This window comes from Apium graveolens, chromosome 11 (genome assembly GCF_009905375.1).
Source record: "Apium graveolens cultivar Ventura chromosome 11, ASM990537v1, whole genome shotgun sequence".
Lineage (NCBI taxonomy): Eukaryota > Viridiplantae > Streptophyta > Magnoliopsida > Apiales > Apiaceae > Apium > Apium graveolens.
Window position 1 is genome coordinate 202,311,255 of NC_133657.1, and position 25,188 is coordinate 202,336,442.

At 36.1% G+C, this 25,188-nt stretch overlaps 1 protein-coding gene across 1 annotated transcript; it reads left to right on the forward strand.

Annotated features, from left to right (window-relative positions):
* LOC141696527 (uncharacterized) lies at positions 1 to 24,805 on the forward strand. The gene is made up of 11 exons (XM_074500656.1): positions 1 to 697; positions 14,116 to 14,706; positions 14,904 to 16,064; positions 16,320 to 16,688; positions 17,542 to 18,092; positions 18,358 to 19,522; positions 20,287 to 20,834; positions 21,525 to 22,266; positions 22,567 to 22,929; positions 23,180 to 23,766; positions 24,043 to 24,805. Exons 1-11 carry the CDS (start codon positions 1 to 3, stop codon positions 24,706 to 24,708), a joined length of 7,440 nt encoding a protein of 2,479 aa, XP_074356757.1. The 3' UTR covers positions 24,709 to 24,805.
* Positions 24,806 to 25,188: the final 383 nt, after the last annotated feature.

Genomic DNA, 25,188 nt, shown 5'->3' on the forward strand with positions numbered 1-25,188 from the left:
ATGGATAAATTAGATGCTTTGTATGATGCTGCTATTGCCGGAGATGCTGATGCCAAAGCCAAATTGGACATGGAAGCTGATAAAGTCCACCCTTATAAAGGAACTATCCTTCACATTGAATCGGAGACTGGAAATACAGAACGTGTGCGATTCATCTTGAGGGAGTTTGCAAACAAAAATCTTTTGGAAAAGCTTTTTCATGAAAAAACTGCACTTCACTTGGCTATAGATAGCGGACATACTGAAGTAGCCGAGGTCATCATTGAAGCAGCTATACGGCAAATGCCAGAAACTTCCTTTCAAGCTTTTCTTAGGCAATGTTCCACTTTTGTTCTTACCTCCTTGCAGTTAGCTGTCAAGAAAGGAAATGTAACAGTTGTTAAGCTATTACTAGACGCAGCTGGACAACATTTGCTGGAAACTTCCTTTCAAGCTTTTCTTAGGCAAGGTCATAATAGAAGAGAAACTGCCTTACATTATGCAGTCATGGAAGGATACGTAGCAATTGTGAAGCTATTAGTAGAGGCCGACCCTACTGATACCCATACACAAAACTATGATGGTAAAACACCAATGTTTATAGCTGTGGAGAAAGGGTTGGATGATATAGTAGAGATAATCTCTACAACTTGCACAGCTCCTTCTTTGGACGGACCTGATTGGAGTACTGCTGTACGTATCAACAATCTCGACCAAGGTTTGTGTTAGGTCACACTTTCACTGTAGAGGGGGTGAATACAGTGTTTATCACAATCAAATCAAACTTCAATAACTTATGTAACAGAAAACAAACTTTATTTAAACAATAAACTCTGTTACAATCTGGAACTGTTATCTCTCAGTGATGAACAAAATATCACGAGAGCTGCTAGAGTTATATTAAATAATATTCTCGATAATGATAACACATATAGTGTAAACTCTATTTCTGTGTTTATATACTACACAGTTACAAGATATTCGCTAATTGATATGGAATATAATTCTGCTTCCTAAAATATATCAATCAGATATCTTCTATTCCAAGTATTCCATTCTTCACGAAATTCCTTCTTCATGCATATCTCTTCTTATGTTTATCTTGATCTTCTTAACTTTAATCAGCTACTGTCCTTATCTGATCGTCCTTCAGCACTTAAGTTCTGATATCTATCTCCTGATAACATAAGTACTGATATCCCTTAAGTTCTGACTTCCAGTATAAGTACTGATCAGTTAAGTACTGATTTGTTCTGTTCAAATAAGATCTGAAATCTAAACATAAAACATATTAGCCATGACATTATCAAATATATCTAACAATCTCCCCCAACTTGTAAATTAACAAAATATACAAGTTTAACAGATATTTGATGATGTCAAAAACATTAAGTACAAATGCATGAGAAATAGACAAGATAACTACAACTTACAGTCCTTAAAGTTTTTACCAATTCAACTTCTGATAACAACTTCAATCTGTATAAATATCAGAATTTAAGCAGTTGTAGATCTTCGACTTGGCTTCATCATTTTCTGATCTCTCTGATGTCAGGAGTTGTTCTGAGATAATTCTTCAACAAACATTTCTCAGCATATCTGAGTTCATCAATCATTCTCCGTTTGACATCTTTAAGCTCTGCAGTATCTTCACCAGTTTGAAATATCGCAGCTCTGAGATCATTAATCTTTGCTTTTCTCAACTCCCGATCTAGTCTTATGACATAAGCTTTATTAGACTCTAGATTGAATTCAAGCCCCTTAATACCAAGATATGTTCTGATCTGTGCAGTATTAGGCTTCATATCAACAATATCACCATTGTGATTTCTGTACTTTGGAACATATCTGCTGTCAGACTTAACAGAATAAAGTCTTTTCTGTCTCTGAATCTGTTCCTTTAAGTAGTTTGCAGCAGTCTCTGTTATTCTGTCATCCACTTGAAGTAAGAACAATACATGCTCCAATTCTTCAAAATACTTCAACGGAATGGTATTTTGTCTTATATGATAAACCCTACCATCTGTCATGAAATACAACATGATGTATTCTTTCAAGTAGGTATGGTAAACCATCTGTACAGATTCTAGTTGATTCAATCTTTCAGGAGTTGCTCCAATACCTGGTTCACACAAGGAAGTTGGATCATCAGTAGTGTTGTGCACTCTTCTTTCATCAGCACTTCCCAATCCAGTTTTATCTCTAGCTTCCTTTCCAGTAACTACTCTTGCTTCAAAAACACTTGAAGTAGTCTTCAAAGATTGAGTCTGTTTTGCTTTAGTGAATCCTGGTAGGAGTGTTTTAGATTTATTTTCTGATATCAAGTTAACTTGAGCACTGTCAGAGGTTACTTGCTTCTTCTGAATATCAGAACTTACAATTTCTTGACTCTGAACAACTTGAGCCATGTCAGAGGTTGTTTTAAGAACTTTTCTTGAAGTCAGAGCAAGATTATCTTTTCCATCAGTAATTTCTTCTTCCTCAGGAGGTACATAAGGCTTGATAGGTTCACCAACCTTTTCTTTACCCTTGGATCTTGGATCTATCTGTGGTTGTGATCTAGCCAAAGTTTCTTCAGTATGTATCCTTTCTTTGATCACAATGCCTTTAGGTTTTGGAAGTAACTTTTTACCAGAAGCTTCAGATTTAGATGTGACTTTCTCTGATTTAAGTCTGGCTTCTTCTTCCTTTAAACTTTCCAAGTCCATCCCTGGATTTTCTTGAAGAAATAACTGTCTTGACATTTCCTCATCAAGATCTAGAAGTTCATCAGAACTTATCCTTTTACCAGCAGCAGAACTTATTCTTTTCCCAGTATCAGAACTTGTTCTGTGACTAGCTTGTCTTGATGTAAACCTTCTACCTTGACTATGACCACTACCCATTCCAGAGTTTCCTTGGTCATCTTTTCCATCATCCTTTCCTTGCAGTGACTTGTTGGTTTTGCATTTGGACTTAATTACCTTCTCCCCCTTTTTGGCATCAGCAGGTAATAAAAGAGAGATAAGTAGTTCCACTGAGGTCTGGATTTCAGTAAGTTGCGATTGCTGAGAAGCTTGATTTGTCAGAATTTGATCAATCTGAGCTTGTTGCTTCTCTTGAGTTTTCTCAATATAAGCAACCCTGTCAATGGTAGGTTGGAAGAACTTTTTCTTATCAAGTTTCCAAACTTGTTCCTGTTTAATAAAGTTCTCCTGAATCTTGTGTAGCTCTGCATGAGTATTGGAATGAAGACCTTGTAGATGTTTAGTACTCAATGCAGTGACTCTAAGCTGGGTTTTAAAATCATCAGAATTTAACATTTCATCAGCTTTAGTCAAGTGCTCAGCAAGATGTAAAGCATTTGGAACACATGAAACTGAGTTCCATTCCTTAGTCCACTCCTGACCTGCAGGAGTTTCACTCCAAGGTACTGGTGCATCCCTGATAACAAACTCCTTTAGCAGTTCAGACTTAGGAAGAGTCAATGGAGGCGTATGTCCTGAAGGACCTGCTGCATCAGCATCTACAGTTGTAGCAGCTTCACCAGTATCTCCAACATTTGCAGCATCAGAACTTAAAGAATCAGTATCTTCTGATAAGACAACTGTGTGAGTAGCAATGGAGGCTTCAACATCCTCTAATTGCTGATCGGATACTAAGTTCTGATCAACAGCCATATCCTGATGCTCACCTAAAATCTGATCATCATCTTGATGCAGAGAAGGTGATAGTGATAACTTAGGAGTTTGAACAGCATCAGTAACAGGTGTTGTGGAAGGATTATTTGTTGTTGGAGCTTCTAACAAAAGTATTTCAGGCACAACCAAGTTCTGAATATCAATTTCAGCACTTGTGCCTGGATCAACAAGAGATATAGAAGGTAAATTAGCCTTGTCAGATACAGGTTCCTGAGATTGAGTTGACGGAGAAGAAGTGACTGGAGCAAATTCCTTGTCTTGCGAGATCAGAGATTCCTGATCCCCTTCCTTAGCTGCTTCCTCCTCATCATCTGAAACTGGCCTCTGTGCCCTCTGTTTCTTGTACTTCCTTGTTGATGTGGATTCCTTGGGAGTTGCAGGAACCGTCATACGTCTAAGCCTCTTGAGAAGCCTAGAACCCCCAATTGCAGAATCCTTCTGAGAAGTTGCCTTCTCAGCTTCATTTATCATAGGTTCTGAAGATGGAATCTGATCCTCAGAATCTGATTCATCTCTCAAAGTAATCCTCCGCTTCTTCTGAGATGTTTGAGGAACAGTCTTTGTTCTCTTTGGCTTAGAGGATGTAGGCTTCACAGTAGGTGCTGAAGAAGAAGGTTGAGCATTCTGTGAAGTGGAGAGATAGGATTTGAGATAAGGTCTGAGGGTAGGTTGAGTAGAATGAGAAGTAGGGACTGAGGTTGATGGATTTTGGTTATGGTGAGTTGGTTGAACATTTGAGTAAACAGATTTGTAAGTAGCTGGATCAGCATTTACCAGAATCTGTTTCACAGACTGAGGAATCTGTAATTGTCTCACCATTGATTTCTTTGTGTCAGCATTTATCAGGTCGTTAAAGTACCTTTTTGCAACCTTAAAAGGTGGGGTTTGAGTGCTGACTAACTGGGGTTCAGCAGTACAATACGTATAAATAAGTTGACAGAATCTAGCAAAATAAACAACATCTCGATCCTCTGTCATCCTATCCCCAATTAAACCAATTATTCCAGTTGCAAAATCAAAATGAGTTTGATGGATAATAGCATACCCGATGTGCTGACTTAGAATTGGGATGGCATCAAAATTTGAACACTTGTTGCCAAAGGCCTTGGTGATGCAATCGAAGAAGAAACTCCATTCTCTTCTGATATTAGCCCGTTTCAATTGTCCAAGTTTCGTCAGACTCTTTTCATATCCCAATTCAGCCATTAACTCCCGAAGGGCTGAGTCCTCTGGAACTGAGAAAGTACAATCCTCTGGAAGATGTAAAGCCCTGCGTACTGTACCAGGAGTGACTACAAAAGATGAATCACCCACTTGGAAAATAATACTGGGAGTTCTACGGTTACCACCATCATCAAAAACGCCAGTCCTCCAGAACCTCAGAACTTGTTGACTTGAAAAGAATTCAGGCTGAGTTAAGGCGTACCCAACCTCACTATGTGCAAGAAGATCTTGCACAAAATGCAATTCAGATGGAGCTTCAGCATGATCAAGAATTGCAGCATAGTTGTTTGGAACGAACTTTGCTCCATCAATGATTAAATCCTTTGGTGCCATGTGAAAAAAATATTGAAATTCAAGTATGCCTGTTAGGTGTTTGAGATAATATCTGTATGAAAACAACGGAAATAGTAAAGTGAAAGAGAGTAAAAGTAAGAAGAGAGATAGAAGATGAAGAAATTAAAAAGATTAAAGAAATCTTCTCTCTGCTGTACTTATACAAAAAAATGTTACCGTTGGACACCTGTCAGACATGCAGTAATAACGGATAGTTACTGGGCTCGAGAAAACAGTAATCATGACTTACCCATTTGCCGAGTTTCAAGGAAAAAAAAAACTGTTCCTTTTATCAAGGGAAACAATTCAAATTTTAACCCGTTATCACTGATTGGATTGTTTTTCACTGCAACATTAATATTCTGAAAATGAATCATGTTAAAAATGACCGAGATAATTTCTATGAATAAGTGCTGACGGAGAATCAGAACTTAAATAAAAACAAAATTTAAATGGTCATCAGAATATCAATCAGGATTTATCAACACAAGATAAAATAACTCAGAGACAAAATCTTGAAGTAAAGACAGTTTTCATTAATATATCAAGTCAATACATATATGAAATAGAAATTACATCAATACAAGATTTTCCCTAAGCTTCTAATCCTAACATCAACAGCTTTAGTCCTAGCTAAGAAGCCTGACAAAGCTGAGGATGAAGAAGAACAGGAAGAAGACGAGATTAAGTCATCTTCCTCTTCCTATCTTCGACAAACAAGATAGCGAGTCGAATGATTCGTTCTTGCTGACGGATACGACGAAAGTGAAGGTCTCTTCGAACGGCCACCAGATCACGTTTGATAACCTCTGGAAATTGAATCCAGAGATTGTGAGGGATGTTGGTGATAGGGTAGGGAGTTGGAATTCCATTCAAAAAGACATGCACCGTCTCATCACCGTAATTGTAGAACCAGCCAAATTCAGCCATTTGTGATAGTAAATGAAAAACAAGACTGAATTTGTGATACAAGTGTGATGAGAAGACTAATGTGAAGTGGCTGCATATATAGGCAAGAGAATGCCAAGAGACACAAAGATATTGAATGCAGACAGGTAGAATTAATTCTACCTCGTCTCCCTAGACCTTGAAAAAGAATAACAGTCATTGGAAAAAGAATGTGCACATGTAACAAGAGTGAACTGTTCAAGGACGAGTGCCATTATGTTTTAACCATAGACTATTTAATCTTCCACTTCAACATTTCGAAATGAGACTGTTACCAAATTTTACTCATAAATAAGTCAAGTAAAGGGTTAGACTGAAAAATCAGAACTTAGACCTATACCAGAACTTAACAGTCATCAGAACATAATGTCTTAACTCGAACAAGGAATATCTATCTTAGTAAATACTCATACAAGTTCTTAGTTATGAACGTCAGAACTTGTCCTCAGAATTTGTGCAGAAGTGACACTATGACTGTTTATCTAAAATAACATAGACCACCACAGAAATTTCATCATTCATATGGAGTGATGTGTGTGTGCATTAAGCTAAATAACAGACAAAGAGTAAAGTCTGATCTACTTCAGTACATCTTAGAAATAAGTCATAATTAAAATTTTGCTAAAGAGCTGTCATTATCCTGAAACCTACTGATAAATGAGTTCATGCATGAGTCCACCTCTACTGTTTTTGTGCTAATTTTATGCATCTTTTGAAGTTCTATTTTACAGAGGCTTCTCAGTGTAAGTGAGTCACGACTGTTTATTAGAATTTATGCTATTATCAGAGTATTTCTCCAGTAATCATAGAGTGTGAAAAGTCACCAAGAAAAATATTTTGCTTTTCTAATGCATATTTACTTAATACCAGCAATGCACTTGGGTCGTCCCATTCACATTTTTACTCTAGATCTCAAAGGAGTACCTGATATTATTCTTTGATTCTTTTTCTTTTTCTTTTGATAAGTGAGGTTTATCAGCACTTAGTACATTCAGCAGTTTTACTAGAATCAGAACTTAAACAGATGAGTAGCATTATTCTAATTTGTGACTTAGTAATAAGATATACAAAGTAAACTTAACTAAGCTCAGTTATCAGAATTTGCTTGTGTCATAAGATTTCCACATAAATAATTACTTCTTTCATGGGATCATTTGTTTATTGAAGACTAGTAGGTCAGTATCTAGCACAGTTATCCTCATGGGATTAAATAGTTACTGAAACAGACATATCACTTATCAGAGTTTAGAAACATATATCAGACAACAGTCAGTACTTAAAGACATTTAGCAATTAATGCACAGAATATACAAAGAGATTAATTCTGTAAATACTGATCATAAAGTCTGATAACATAGAACAAGTTTAAGCAGATTTAGAGAAAGAACCTGAAATCATTCCAAGTTCATTTACCAATTTTGAAAAAGTAGCTTCACACAGTGGTTTTGTGAAGATATCTGCTACTTGTTGATCTGTGGGAACAAAATGCAATTCCACTGTACCTTCATCCACATGTTCCCTGATGAAATGGTACCTGATGCTGATGTGCTTTGTCATAGAGTGTTGAACTGGATTACCTGTCATAGCAATAGCACTTTGATTATCACAGTAAATAGGGATTTTGAAATATGTTAACCCATAATCCAGTAACTGATTCTTCATCCAGAGAATCTGTGCACAGCAGCTTCCTGCAGCAATATACTCTGCTTCTGCAGTTGATGTGGAAATTGACTTTTGTTTCTTGCTATACCAAGAAACCAACCTGCCTCCAAGAAATTGGCAGCTTCCACTTGTGCTTTTCCTGTCAATTTTGCAACCTGCAAAATCTGCATCTGAGTAACCTATTAATTTAAAATCTGATTCTCTAGGATACCATAATCCTAGATCAGCTGTTCCTTTAAGATACTTAAAGATTCTTTTTACAGCTGTTAAGTGAGGTTCTCTTGGATCTGCTTGAAATCTTGCACAAAGACAGGTAGCAAACATGATATCTGGTCTACTAGCAGTTAGATAGAGAAGTGAGCCAATCATACCTCTGTAATCAGTAATATCTACTGAATTACCAGTATCCTTATCCAGTTTTGTTGCAGTGGCCATGGGAGTGGATGCACTTGAACAGTCTTGCATTCCAAATTTCTTCAGCAAGTTTCTGGTATACTTAGATTGACAAATAAAAGTTCCTTCTTCAGTCTGCTTGACTTGAAGGCCCAGAAAATAACTAAGTTCTCCCATCATACTCATCTGATATCTTGACTGCATTAGGTTGGCAAACTTTTTGCAAAGTTTGTCATTTGGAGACCCAAAAATAATATCATCAACATAAATCTGGATCAGAAGTAAGTCCTTGCCATGATTGAGATAGAACAATGTTTTGTCAATAGTTCCTCTGTTGAATCCACTTTCCAGAAGAAACTGAGCTAAAGTCTCATACCATGCTCTTGGAGCTTGCTTAAGTCCATAAAGTGCTTTATCAAGCCTGTAGACATAATCTGGATGTTTGGAATCTACAAAGCCTGGAGGTTGTTCAACATATACTTCCTCTTCCAATTCTCCATTGAGAAAAGCACTTTTCACATCCATTTGAAAGACAGTAAACTTTTTGTGAGCAGCATAAGCCATGAATATCCTTATGGCTTCTAACCTAGCAACTGGAGCAAATGTTTCATCATAGTCAATTCCCTCCTGTTGAGAATATCCTTTTGCAACCAGCCTTGCCTTGTTCCTTACAATTATGCCATCACTGTCAGTTTTGTTTCTGAATACCCACTTTGTACCAACAACCGATCTATTCTTGGGTCTTGGCACTAAGGTCCAGACTTTGTTTCTTTCAAATTCATTCAACTCTTCCTGCATTGCTTGCACCCAATCAGCATCTTGAAGAGCTTCTTCCACTTTCTTTGGCTCAGACTGAGAGAGAAAAGAATTGTAAAGACATTCATTCGAAGTACCTGTTCTAGTTCTGACACCTGCATCAGGATTTCCAATTATTAAATCAGGTGTATGTGATTTTGTCCACTTCCTTGCAGATGGAAGATTTTCTCTAGAACTGGATGCTCCCCCATGATTCATGCTGTCTTCAGTTTCATTTTCTGATGCTCCCCCTGAAACTATGCTCTCTGAGTTGGATCCTTCAGTATTTAGATTTTCAGCACTGTCAGTACTTGGCTTATCAGAACTTGACGAATCAGAATTTGAAGAGCCAGATGTATGTTCTGATGCTTCTTGAGATGTGATAATATCTTGAGTATGTTCCCCCTGCATTGGTGCATCTTCCTTTGACGTAGTCACCACAGTTTCAATAACATCAGAGTTTAATCCATCAGAATTTACAGTATCAGGACTTAGACTGTCAGGACTTGAGATATCAGAATATGAATCTTCATTTTCAAATCTCAGCTTATCATGATCAATGCAATCTTCAAGTCCAGTGATCTTCTTGTCATCAAAAGAGACATTGATAGATTCCATGACCACTTTTGTTCTCAGATTATAGACTCTGAAGGCTTTTGTAGAAAGTGGATATCCTACAAAGATTCCCTCATCAGCTTTTAGATCAAACTTGGATAGCTGTTCAGGATGAGTCTTGAGAACAAAACATTTACATCCAAATACATGAAAGTATTTGAGATTTGGCTTCTTGTTCTTCACCATCTCATATGGTGTTTTTCCATGCTTGTTAATGAGTGTTGCATTTTGAGTAAAACAAGCAGTCTGCACAGCTTCAGCCCAGAAATAGGTTGGAAGCTTTGCTTCTTCAAGCATTGTTCGTGCAGCTTCAATTAGAGTTCTATTCTTCCTTTCAACAACTCCATTTTGCTGTGGAGTTCCAGGAGCAGAAAATTCTTGCTTTATTCCATGATTTTTGCAGAACTCTTCCATTATCAAATTCTTGAATTCAGTGCCATTATCACTCCTCAAAATTTTCACAGAATCTTTGATCAATTTATCCAGATGTTTGACATGATCAATCAGGATAGATGCAGTTTCACTTTTTGTGTGCAAGAAATACACCCATGTGTATCTGGTGAACTCATCTACTATGACCAACGCATATTTCTTCTTTGCAATAGACATGACATTCACTGGACCAAATAGATCAACATGAAGTAGATAATAAGGCTCAAGAATTGATGATTCAGTCTTGCTCTTGAACGAAGTTTTTCTTTGTTTAGCCTTCTGACATGAGTCACAAAGACCATCAGGAACAAACACTGATTTTGGCAGTCCTCTCACAAGATCTTTCTTGATCAGTTCATTTATCTTGTTGAAGTTTAAATGAGAGAGTTTCTTGTGCCAATTCCAGCTTTCTTCAGTTGAGGCTCTACTCACTAAACAGATTGCAGAACCATCAGAACTTGTTGAAAGCTTAGCTTCATAAATGTTACCACGCCTGAATCCCTTCAGAACAATTTTTCCTTTGAATTTACTAACTATTTCACAATGTTCTGCAAAGAAATCAACATGATAACCTCTGTCACAGATTTGACTTATACTCAGTAAGTTGTGTTTAAGTCCTGAGACTAGAGCTACATCTTTAATGATGACATTCCCAAGATTGATATTGCCATATCCCAAAGTTTTTCCAATGTTGCCATCTCCATAAGAAATACTTGGGCCAGCTTTCTCCACAAAGTCTGATAGCAGGGCCTTATTTCCAGTCATGTGTCCTGAACATCCACTGTCCAGAACTAAAATATTTTTCCTGTTGCCCTGCAATCAAAAAGACCACTAATTATTAGTTTTAAGGACCCAGACTTGCTTGGATCCTTTGGTCTTTTTAGGTTTGTTAACATTTGCAGCGGATTTAACATCAGATTTTATGTTAACAGTTTTCTTATCAGAACTTATACTAGAAGGAACAACAGAAACTTTCTTTAAAGAAGGTTTTATTTGATAATAATCATAGTACAAACTATGATATTCCTTACAAGTATAAATGGAATGCCATAAACTACCACAATGAAAACAAGGATTTTGTGGTTTGTATCTAACAGACTGACTCTTAACTCCTGACTTTGTAGATAAGGAGTTAATATTCTTATTCTTCCTGCAAAAAGAAGCCAGATGGTTAGAACTTCCACAGTTATAACATGCTTTCCTAGGAGCATCAGGAACAGATTTATAGTTATTGCTTTTATTCACACCTTCCTTTCCATTCCTGTTTTTCCTAGGTGATTTTACCTTGTTTGCATTCTTAACATCTTTCAGCTTATGCTTAAGCTGCTTCTTCGTCATTAAGCCTATGTTAACTTCAGCTGTCTTTTCCTGTTTTAGTTTGTCAGAAGTTAATTCCTTTTTAACTTCTGATTTCTCAGTTTCGGATTTTTCAGTTACAAACTTAACAGGTTTTAACTTCGGCTTTTGCTTATCAACAGGCTTAATTTCTTCAGTTCCTTTTTCATTATTTTCTTCATAACCTAAGCCCTCTTTCCAGTTTCCACTGCTCAGCAAATTTTGAGTTGTTTTGCCAGAGTTAGTCCAAGTTCTGATAATCTCTCTCTCCTTTTCTAACTCAGTTTTTAGAGATTCATTCATTTTTAGCACTTCATCCCTAACATAAAAAGCATCATCTCTATCCTTCTGAGTTTGATGAAACATGACTAACTCTTTTTCTAAGAAATTGTTTCTTTTCTTAAAAGCAAGATTTTCAGAAGTTAATCTTTCACATGTTAAAGTTTGATCTCTATAACTAACAAACATGGTTTTAAGATATCTTCTCAACTCATTAATATCATCAGTATGAAAAGCATAAGTAGTCTGAGGTACCTTTGTTTCAGCAGTTTCAGAACTGCTCTCAGAACTTGATTTTTCAGCATTTGCCATCAATGCATAGTTCTCCTCACTTTCAGAGTCTGAGGTGTCTGTCCAGCTTTTCTGCTTTGTGACAAGAGCTTTGCCTTTGTCATTCTTGGTCTTCTTGCACTCAGGAGATATGTGGCCTTTCTCACCACAATTATAACATTTAACATTAGCATAATCTCCTCTGTCAGACTTTCCTCCTTTTCCTTCAGATCTTCTGAAATTCTTCTTATCAGAACTTATGCCTTTCCTGGAAAACTTCTTTCCCTTCCTGAACTTCCTGTATGCAATCTTTGTGATTCCTTTCACCATAAGAGCGCACAGCTTCATCATCTCCTCATCAGCAACAGTTTCAGGCAAGCTTTCAGAATCTGAGTCATCATCACTCTCAGAACTTGATGACTCAGTATCAGATTTTATGATAAGAGCTTTACCCTTATCTTTCTTTGAGGAAGGTGGTTTGGGGGATTCCTCTTCAACCTTGAGAGCAACTGTCCTTGACTTTCCTCCTTTTCTCTTGCTTCTTTGTTCCATCTCAAGTTCATGAGTCTTGAGCATTCCATAGATTTCATCAAGAGTTGTTTCATCAAGATTGTAGTTGTCTCTTATTGTTGTTGCCTTCAAATCCCAACATTCAGGAAGAGCTAACAGGAATTTGAGGTTTGTATCTTCAAGATCATACTCCTTATTAACCAATGACAAGTCATTCAAGAGTTTGACAAATCTTTCATACACATCAGTCAATGACTCATTAGTCCTAGAGTCAAAGTGTTCATACTCTTGAGTGAGTATTGTCTTCTTGTTCTTCTTAACTGTTTCAGTTCCTTGACACCTTGTCTCCAGTGCATCCCATATCTCCTTAGCAGTCTTGCAGTTGATTACCCTGTTTGACATTACATTATCAATGGCACTATGCAATAAGTGACGTACCTTGGCATCCTTAGCAATAGATGCTATATCTTCAGCAGTGTAATCATTCTTTTCCTTTGGTACGGTCATTGCTGCTTCACCTGGAACTACAACAGCGAGCTTGGTAGGTTTGTGAGGCCCTTCCCTGATTCTATCAAGGTATTCTGGATCTGTTGCTTCCAGAAACATGGTCATCCTTACCTTCCATATGGGATATTCAGATGGTCTCAATATGGGAACTCTGATAGTCTCATATCGACTCTGAATTGATGTCTTTGATGATTCCTCAGTTTTAGTAGGCTTAGTTGGAGTTTCTGTGTCAGACATGACTGTGTTTGGATCTTTAACTGTATGTGTGTTAACAGATAGCTCTGATACCACTTGTTAGGTCACACTTTCACTGTAGAGGGGGTGAATACAGTGTTTATCACAATCAAATCAAACTTCAATAACTTATGTAACAGAAAACAAACTTTATTTAAACAATAAACTCTGTTACAATCTGGAACTGTTATCTCTCAGTGATGAACAAAATATCACGAGAGCTGCTAGAGTTATATTAAATAATATTCTCGATAATGATAACACATATAGTGTAAACTCTATTTCTGTGTTTATATACTACACAGTTACAAGATATTCGCTAATTGATATGGAATATAATTCTGCTTCCTAAAATATATCAATCAGATATCTTCTATTCCAAGTATTCCATTCTTCACGAAATTCCTTCTTCATGCATATCTCTTCTTATGTTTATCTTGATCTTCTTAACTTTAATCAGCTACTGTCCTTATCTGATCGTCCTTCAGCACTTAAGTTCTGATATCTATCTCCTGATAACATAAGTACTGATATCCCTTAAGTTCTGACTTCCAGTATAAGTACTGATCAGTTAAGTACTGATTTGTTCTGTTCAAATAAGATCTGAAATCTAAACATAAAACATATTAGCCATGACATTATCAAATATATCTAACAGTTTGCTTTAATTTTGATATTTTTTTGAAAAATTATGTAAAATGTGTATACAATAATGTAGTTATATCTTTTTGTTTTTTTTATGCTAAATCTATTTTCTCTTTTGTTAAAACTTTTCTTTTATTCAATTTCAGCTAAATCCTCACAGAGCGTAGTTCACTGTTCTTAAAATATAACAGCAACCACCTCCTTAATTACACCTATATTTTAATTTGTCAAAGGTGGTAAGTCCACAGTTTGACACATTTATGTATATATATAGTTGAGAGCCCTGGTGGAGCACTCTATAAGATTATGGATAGAGATGCTTGGTATGCCGCTGCCATTGCCGGAGATGCTGATGCTATTGCTAAATTGGAGATGGAAGCTGATATACGAAACGAAGATGGCGAAACTCTCCTTCTCATTGAATCCAGAAATGGAAATACAGAAGGGGTGCGATACATTTTGAGGGAGTTTGCAGAGAAAAAAATTTTGTACAAGTTTTCTCAACGGAAACAAACTGCACTTCACTTGGCTATAGAATACGGACATACTCGAGTGGCTGAGGTCATCATTGAAGCAGTTAGGCCGGATGATTACTTTCTATATTTTCTTAAGCTTGCTGATAATTATAAGGAGACCGCCTTACATCTAGCAGTCAAGAAAGGAAACGCAGCAATTGTTAAGCTATTAGTAGAGGCCGACCCTACTAATACTCATCAAAAAAATGGAGAAGGTAAAACACCAATGTACATAGCTGTGGAAAAAGGGTATAACAATATAGTAGAGATAATCTCTACAACTTGTACAGCTCCATCTTTGGACGGACCTGATGGTAGTACTGCTGTGCGTTACATAAATCTCGACCAAGGTATGCCTTAAGACTCTTTTCTTTAAAAGAAATTATGTAAAACAGATGTAGTTCTTTTTTGTTAAAATTTTCTCCTATTTAATTTAATGATGATTCCACACAGTGCGTAGTATAACATTGTCCACCTCCTTAATTATACCTAGATTTTAATTTGCTAAATGTGTTAAATCTAGAATTTGACACATTTTCACATATAGGTCAGAGCTCTGGTGAAATTGTCTATAAAATTATGGAAAGAGATGCTTTGTATGCTGCTGCCATTGCCGGAGATGCCGGTGCCATAGCTAAATTGGAGATGGACGCTGATATACGCGGAAGAACTGGCAGAACTATCCTTCACGTTGAATCTGAAAATGGAAATGTAGAACGTGTGCAATTCCTTTTGAGGGAGTTTAAAAACAAAAATCTTTTGGAAGAGCTTACTGACAGCAAAAATACTGCACTTTACCATGCAATATATTTAGAACATAATGAAGTGGCTAGAGTCATCATTGAAGCAGCCAGGGAACAATTGTCAGAAACTTCATTTAAAGCTTTTCTTAGGCAAGTAAATTCAAAAGAGGAAACCGCCTTGCACTTAGCAGTCAGGAAAGGAAATGTAGAAGTTGTAAAGCTATTAGTTGGTGCTGACCCAATGTACATAACAGTGGTAGCAGGGTACAACAATCAACAGACTGCACTTCACTTGGCTATAGTGTACGGACACACTGAATTGGCTTTGTTCATCACTGACGCAGCTGAACGACATTTGTCGACAACTTCCTTTCAAGGTTTTCTTAGGCAAGAAGATAGGTATCAGGCCACCGCATTGCACTTAGCAGTCAAGCGAGAAAACATAAAACTTGTTAAGCTATTCATAGAGGTCGATCCTACTCATAGACATGCACAAAACCGTAAAGGTAAAACACCAATCTACATAGCTGCGGAAAAAGGGTATACAGATATAGTGAAGGTGATCTGTACAACTTGTACAGCTCCATTAAATTTGGATGGTCCTGATGGTAAAGATACTGCTTTGCATGCTGCTGTTAAGAACCTCAACCATAGCATTGAAGTGGTTAGGATCCTAATTGATGCAGCTGAATGTTGGCCTTCTTCTGCTTCTTATAACGATAAAACTGAATCTTTTCAAGCTTTCCTTAGGCGAGCTGATGAAGATGGGAACACTGTCTTACACATAGCAGTCATGCAAGGTAACTTGGATACCGCTAAACTATTAGTACAGGCCGATTTAAGTAATCCAGGTATTCAAAACAAAAATGGTGAAACACCATTCTACATAACTGCTCCATTAAATCTAAGAGGTCCTGGTGATCGTAAGACCCCTTTGCATGCCGTAATTAAGAATCTTGACGGAGGTATGTAAATATATTTTTCCCTAATTAATTAGTCATAATTCACTATTTCTATATATGACCTGGTCCAAGATTTTAATTAAATTGCTAAATGTGTCAACACTGATATACATCACAAATGGTTGTGTTTTTGTTCTTTTGTCATAATTCAAAATTAAATCTTGAAAACATTTTAAAACTAAAATTGGGGACTAATACTGTGATGCATTATTATTATTATTGAAATTTTTTTTAGTAATATTTTCACTTCTCTTGCAGGCAAGAATGAAAGTGAAATTAGAGATGTTATTGAAATAATCTTTGATGTAATCAAGGATAAGACCTCTAGGGACGAATTATTTCATGAAAGTGATGACTACGGACAAACTATCTTAGAACTGGCTGTGGAGCAAAATTACGTGACAGTGGTTAAATTGTTATTAGACATACAATTGTCCGACGTATCTCATTGGACCGGTCGAGATGTTATGGGTCTAGTGCCTTTAATTTATAAAGCGGAGAATAAGGGGCTCGAGAAAATGGTCAAACTACTAAGTACAAGGCAGGAAGCTGGAGTTGCACGTGGATTCTCTGATAAATTTTCAAGATGGAACAGTCTAATAACTGGTATTAGAAGCTGCCAAGAAGGTACAAGTACGACACATTTTTTTATTTTAAGATTTAGTTATATATTATTAAATGATATAAGTTAATTAAGAATGATAGCAGTATATTTTATTTAATTTTATATATATGTGGAGGTGATCAGTTAAACCCGGTGAAGAAGAGCGAAATCAAATTTATACCACTAAAAAGAGGTTTCCCTTAATTATTAATAAAAATTATAGATTTATATTTATATTATTAATAACTATATTAAATTTAATGTTATACATTTCAAGCCAATGTTTGTATCTTAACATAAGTTATACTTATACTTACATCATGGGATCTAAATCTGGGAACAAGTAATCGCAAACTAGTATTTATAAAAATTTAATTTATAGACACAATACGATTTTTTAGAATGAAAATCCTAAGGGGCTTTTGGATCCTTAGTTGAAGTAGGGATCATGAATGAAAATGAGCGGTATGAGAATGGGGGTTAATAGGAATGGGAATGACATGGTATCTCAAAGGGTAAGTGTGGAATAATTTACCCATTCAATGGAAATGAAGTTCTCATTTCTCATCACCAAATTGTTAATCCATTAACTGGATTCAGTCCCACCCTGAAGAATTAATGGTCTCCCTTCTGAAGAATGGGCATAAGGACGCACACTAAAATACTAAAAATTAGTAAATTTTACTTTAAATATAAAATGTAGAGTAAAAGTGATTCAACTATTATGTAATTTTATTTCACATTTTTCAATCAAAATTTAGGGATTTAGTTGCTAAGAACTAAGACTATTATTCCACAATTTGAGAATCACACCAATTTGTTGAAAATAATTTCAATCGATGTAATTTACCAAATTAGCATAACAATATTTTTCAGATATCGTCTCCAGCCTATTGGATGATCATGCGGGGGATTTTGTGACGTTAGCTGACAATTTAGGGTGGACAGCCCTTCACCATGCTGCATATCATAGATTTGATTCAACAATTAAACCCATAATAAAAGCTCAAGAAATGTTTGAACATCTCTTTGAGTATGAAGATGCGGCAACACCCTTTCATATTGCAGCCCAGAGAGGAAATACTTCTACAGTGGTTCTTCTTTTCCAATGTTGGCCATTTTGGTCTTCAGCATATACGGCTGTTGATAAAAGTGGGCAAAATATATTACATTTAGGGGCACTGCAACGTCACAAAAAGATGATACAAGACATTTTAACATGTTGTCCACAAGAGCATAAGAGTAAGTTGGTGAATAAACAGGATAAAGATGGCAATACACCTCTTCACCTGCTTATTAAACACGGTTGTTTCGTCTCACAACTCTTAGCATACGAAGGACTTGACACTGAAGTGGAAAACAACAACGGATGTACTCCACAAGATATGTTGTATCTTGAGAACAAAATCAGTGACAAGCAAGATCTGGTACGTTGAACATTACATTATAATAAACTACTTTGTCTTCTCATATTAAATTAATTTAGTAAGACTAGTTTCCGTAGTTAGGCTTAGCTTTATTTGACCAGGAAACAAGATAAAAAATTAATACATTTTCTTCTAGATTTATTTGGTCACAGTGTACTTTAATCTTGTTTACAAAGAGGACATGATGAGGTGACTATTTTCATTTTATTTATTTTTGCCTCGGTCTTTAGCATCTTGCTTATATAGTTGAAAATATGTTTTGTAGGTGAAATTCAAAATTGCCCTTGACAAAAACCCAACTGATCGCAAAATGGATTTTGTTTTAAATAGTGAACGACAGGAAAAAAATGAGCAGTTTAAGGAAAATCAACAAAAGTTAATAAAAGCAAAGGTTGCACTGATGAAAGAAAATACTCAAGCTGTTTCCAAGTGTTTTGCTGATGCGATTTCCGGAGATCCTATATGTATAGCTGCATTGATGGTAGGCGATACATCGAACGAAGCGGGAGAAACTATCCTTCACGTTGAATCAAAGAAGGGAATTACAGAAAACATTCAGTTCATTTTAAGAGAGTTTTCAAACAAAAACCTTTTAGACAAGCTGGATAATCAAAAACAAACTGCACTGCACCTTGCAGCACATCATGGACACACGCAAGTGGCTGAGGCTCTCCTTGATGCAGCCAGTCGTAATTTGCCTTCTTCCTCAGCAAATGATGATACCCATGATATAATTACTCCTTTTCAAGCTTATATTCGGCAAGCTAATGTTCCAAACCAGAATACCGCTTTACACTTAGCAGTCCTTAATGGTGATGTGGCTATTGTGAAGCTCTTGGTGAAGGCCGATCCAAATGACTGCCACATTCCGAACAATGAAGGAAAAACTCCAATTTACATAGCTGCAGAAAAAGGGTGTAAAGAAATAGTAAAGGAGATCTGTACTACTTGCACTGCTCTGTCTTTAGATGGTCCTGGTGGTAGGACGACTGCTTTGCACGCTGCTATAAAAAATAGCAACCATGATAATGAAGTGGTTGAGATCCTTATTGATGCAGCTAGACGTTTGCTTTCTTCTCCTTTAGATAATGATAATACTGATGCTAATGGTAATCCAGTTAGTTCTTTTCAAGCTGTGCTTAGGCAGGTTGATGAACAGAAAAAAACTATCTTGGAACTAGCTGTGGAGCAAAATCATGTGAAAGTGATTGAATCAATATTAGACGTACAAAATCCCGCCCGTGAAGATGATTGGATTGGTGATGATTTTATTAGTCTTATGCCTTTAATTTATAAAGCCATGGACAAGAAGTACGAGAATATTGTCAAAGTACTCACTCAAAGATTCAAAGCAGGAGCTAAGTTATCTAAAGATCCTGAAATTAAAGATCAAGCCGGTCTGATTTCAGCTATTAGAAGCCGCGACTCAGGTACCAAACATGTTTTTTAGTTAAAATTGATATTAATACGTTTTATACATTTATGTTATAAATAACTCTATATTAAATATAATGCTATATATATAAGAATAAAGTATGGAAACCAATGTTTCTATATGACATAAAAAAATATAATAAGATCATGGGATTTGGATATAGGAAAAAATAATGGTAAACTACTGTACATATAAAAATGATTTCTAAGTGTAATACGATTTTCAAGGAGGAAATCATAGACAACCTATTCTAGAAAGAGATTATTGTAAATTAATACTAAAAGAAGTCCCAAACAAGATTAAATGCGGAACACACTAACTCTAAAGTTGACTAAATTACTTATTACCTGAAGTAGATAATGTCTTCTTCTAATTCTGTGTCTTCTTTACTGGACAAGATGAATATCAGACAATTAATGTTGATTTAGTTCTCAAGAATGGGTATAGAAAATGGATACGTACCAAAATAACAAGAATTACTATATTTGACTTTATTTTAATATGTGACCTAAAAATACTTCAATTTATATAAGCTTCTTTTCAAGTTTACCCCTGTCTGTCACAATAAAGTGACCAATTTAAACCATGTACTTGGTGTCAAAAAAAAACCACGTGCTTTCTAATTAATTCGTGGATTTCTCAAAATTAAAGGACTTGGTTGTAGAGTGAGTGTTGTTTGACAACTCAAAACACATCCACTTGCAGAAAACAAATATAAATCGATAAAATTAATATAATAGTGGTAACATTTTTTTTCAGAAACTGTCTTGAGCCTGTTGGATGGTAGTCGTGCCCAGCGCCTTGTGACCTTTGTTGACAATTTAGGGTGGACAGCCCTTCACCATGCGGCATATAATGAATTTAATTCAATTATTGACGTCTTGGTACAAGCACTAAAAACATTTGGACGTGAATTGTATCAAGATATGCAGTCAACACCCTTTCATGTAGCAGCCGAGAGAGGATATACTTCAATAGTGACACTTCTTATGCAATTATGGCCATCTTGGTCTTCAGCATATACTCATGTTGATAAAAATGGACAAAATATACTGCATTTAGCGGCACTGCAAAGTAAAAAGGAGATGATACATTGCATTTTAAAAGACTGTTCAGAAGAACATAAGAATGAGTTCATTAATAAGCTGGATAATGAAGGCAATACACCTCTTCACCTGCTTATTGGACGTGGTTGCTTTGTTATGGAACTCTTAAGATACGAAGGACTTGATGCAATGGTGAAAAACAAAAACGGATATACTCCTTTAGATATGTTGTATGTTGAGCCCAAAATCATTGATGATCAGGTACATTAAACTATCTTATCTTTACATATGATATAAATTTACTAAACTTAGTTTCCTTAATTACACTTAGCTTTGTTTGGCCAAAAACAAGAAACATATTAAAAAAATTAAATGTTGTATAGATTTACTTGTCTACACCGTATCTCTTAGGGTCAAAATTAGAATGCTAACAACGACTATGTGATGAAGTCTATGTTACTCTGACTCTTCTGTTTAGGTTGCCCTACCCGTGCCGGACACTTGGACACTCGGACACGACACTTATTTCGTGTCGGATCCTTTGACTAAGACAGGGACACTTTGACCAATTTATAGACCAAATATTAGTCACACTCAATATTCAAAACTAATATTAAGAAGAAAAAAGAAGTAAGAACGAGATAAAAGTAGGGTAGATGCCAAATTCGCAAAGTTCTTTAGAAAATCAAGTTTAATCAAAGTTCTATTGTTACTTTATACTATGATGTCTAGCTTAATAGACTTGTTTATTATTAAAATATGTTGTGTCCCCGTGTCCCCTATTTTTAGACTTGTTAAGTCCGAGAGGCGGATATGTGTCGTGTACGATACTCCGTACCCGAGCCAGAGTAACATAGGATGAGGTAACTATTTACCTTCACTTCTCATTTTGGTTAACTTTGTCCTTGGTCTTTAGCATCTTGCTCATATGGCCGAAAATATGTTTTATAGGTAAAAATCAAAGTTGCCTTTGACCATATCCAAAGTGATGGCAAAAGAGATATATTTTCTAGTTCATTGTTCACAAGTAGTGAACGAGAGAGAAAAGATGTAGATTTTAGGAAAGAAGCACAACAAATGATAGATGGAAAGCTTGCACTGATAAAAGAAAATACTCGAGCTGTTGCCAAGTGTTTTGCCGATGCCATTTCTGGAGATCCTATATCTAGAGCTGTATTGGAGATGGAAGCCGATACACCGAACGAAGCGGGAGAAACTATCCTTCACGTTGAATCAAAGAAGGGAGTTATAGAAAACATTCGGTTCATTTTGAGTGTGTTTGCAAAAAAGAACCTTTTGGTCAAGCTGGATAATCAAAAGCAAACTGCACTTTACCTTGCAGCACATCATGGACACTCTCAAGTGGTTAAGGCTCTCCTTGATGCAGGCAGTCGTTATCCAGTTAATTCTTTTCAAGCTTTAATTAGGCGAGCTACTGGTCCAATGCGGAACACTGCCTTACACATAGCAGTCCTTAATGGTGACATGGCTATTGTTAAACTCTTGGTGGAGGCCGATCCAAATGATAGCCATGTTCTAAACAATGAAGGCAAAACTCCAATATACATAGCAGCAGAAAAAGGGTACAAAGATATAGTGAAGGAGATTTGTAGGACTTGTACAACTCTGTCTTTAGATGGTCCTGGTGGTAGGACTACTGCTTTGCATGCACTTATTCAGAATGTCGGCCAAGGTACGTAGCATAGTAAATGTATGAAATATGAATTGATTTCATTAAGCCTTAAAGTTTTTTATTACAGTAAGCACATAAATATAGTAGCGGGATCTTCACTTCTTCTAAGTTCCCAAAAATAAAGTATACATGTTTTGTTTATTTCAATATTGAATATCTTTATAAATATGAGATTATGCACTTAACATGATATTGAACACAGGTTAAGAAATGTTTTAAATTTTATTTTATTTATTTTCTGATATGATATTATTGTAGTAAGTGTATACCTTTTAAATAATATTTTTACTTGATTTGTAGTGACAGAAGGAACGAGCGATGTGGTTAGGATGATGGTAGATGCAGCCAATCGTTGGAGTACTAGTGCAGAATTTGAAGCATTATTCTGCAGAACAGACGAGTCGGAAAACACAGTCTTACAACTGGCAATGGAGAGAAATTGTGTGGATGCTGCTAGACCCATACTACAAGGAGATCCGGCTTATCAACGTGATCCTAAAACTAAAAGAAATGGCCTCCTGCAATTGATCTACAAAGCCATCGATAACAAATATAGTCATGCTATCCTCAATTTACTCTCTCAAACATACGAAGCTGACATAATCAACCCTGATCACAAACATGTGCTTCCTTTGATTGTTGCTATGAAAAGGCGTGATGAAGGTACGTAATAGATATATATGTATAATGAATCATGTGAGTATATTTATTGATGATCACATAATACAATATAAGTTAATTGTTGTTATTATGTTCTTCATCTTGATATAATTACAGTCGTTTACATATGGTCTGATCATAGATGTTCTATGCGCTTCATTAGAATTTATACTAAATAAAATTTTATTTCCATGACTTTGTAATGTAAATTAAAGAGCTAAAAGCTATGCAATTTATTTACTTTTTTTTGCAGACAATGTGTTAAGTCTCTTAAGAGATGCCAAAAAACTTGTAACTTTTACAGAAGTTGATGGGTGGACACCACTCCACTACGCTGTCTACCACGAATTCGATTCAGTACTTGGTTCTATAATAGAAGCAGAAGAAAATGCTGGACACCAATTTGTATACGAAAATGAGGTACTAACGCCATTTCATGTAGCAGTGGATTGTGGATATGCTTCTACATTGGTACGACTTATGCAATCATGGCCAGCTTTGTCTTCTGCATCCACAGCTGATAACTCTCCTTACACAGTTGTTGATAAAGATGGTCGAAATATACTACATTTGGCTGCAGCTCATAATAGCAATACAAACGCTGATAACAGAAAAGAGATGGTAGAAGGTATTTTGAGATATTGTCCAGAAATGTGTAAGGACAAGATTTTGAAACAACAAGATATCAATGGCGATACACCTCTCCATGTACTCATCTCTCATGGTTGTTTTATTCCGGAACTCATAAGATACGATGGACTAGATACAATGGCAAGAAACAAGAATAATTTTACTCCTTGGGAAATGCTTTATCATAAAAATGATGTCGTTGCTGATCAGGTACGTTGAAAAGTGAAAACTTTATTATTCTTTTTCACTAATTCATGGAAACTAGTTTTAGGTCCTTCATTAAATAGGAATTTTAGTGTTGCTTAGTACGAATAAGTTGTAAAATAGTAAGTTCCCACTTTATTTAACTTCGCTCTTTTCAAAGACGACAATGGGGAATTTTATTGCATCTCCTTATACGTCCAAAGTCTTATAATAGAAATCTTAAAGAAGACTATATCTCTAAATTAAAATAATTATTAATTACTGGTTGTCCTCTATTTGTAGGTGCATATTAAAATTGCAATTGATGATGTCCAGTCTAAGTCTAATCGATCATCTTGTAATCCCTGGGCTAAAAGAAAGGAGAATATAAAGGACATTTGGAAGAGTATCTCCCCAAGTAAAAAAACGATGAAAGATGTGATATTTGGTGAACAGAAAAAATCATGGATGGCTGCAAAGCAGGCAGAAAATAAAGAAAAGCTAGAAAGGTATAAAATGAGGACCAACACCCAGATCATAGTGACTGCACTTATAACTACAGTAACTTTCACCGTAGGATTCACTATGCCCGGTGGTCTCCATCAAAGTGGAGAGGTTGGCGAAGGATTGGTGTTACTTTCGAAAAAGACAGCTTTTAATGCATTTATGGTATCAGATGCATTAGCTCTACTTCTATCGACATCTTCTTTGTTTTTCTACTTTCTTCAATCAATGAGTGAAGATCCACATCAAGTGTCGAGACTCAATTATGCATCAACTGTGCTCAACATTGTTTCCATTATGGCTATGATGGTGACTTTTATTGCAGGAACATATTTGGTCTTATCACACTCACCGGCCCTCGCCATTAGTGTTTGCATCATTGGTTCCCTCTTCTTCCTTCTTATCATTTTTTTCTTTATTAAGATAGTATATGATCAACTGCACGTCAAAACAAACAAAGATTAAGTGTTTCTATCATCATTCTTTTGATTTCTTTTGTTTTTGCAAATTTCAAATTTTAAAGATGTATTAAATATTCAAAGTCAACATGATTCTTATTCGCAGTAGCATTCTTATTTTTATGATAGTATATCTATGCATTAAATTTTTATGATGTATTAACTGGTGAGGTGGCCAAACGGGTGGTTCAACCCGCCCGAACTCGACCTGGCTCGCTTAATAAATCGTTAAAATTCGACTCGTAGCGAGGCGAGTTAAACTCGGCACTGAACATGAATAGTTACGGTGTGAATACGGTTTCATTATATTCTAACCGTGAATCGGCACGGCACAGCTCGTTGAAACGGCACGGCACGAGGCTGAACCGGGACGCGAGAACAGAACGGCACGCGAACCCCCTAGAACCCGCGTAACCCGTTCGAACTCGCCTGACCCGTGAAAACCGCTCGGCACGTTATATTATTCTTAGAAGTCAGGACATATTCA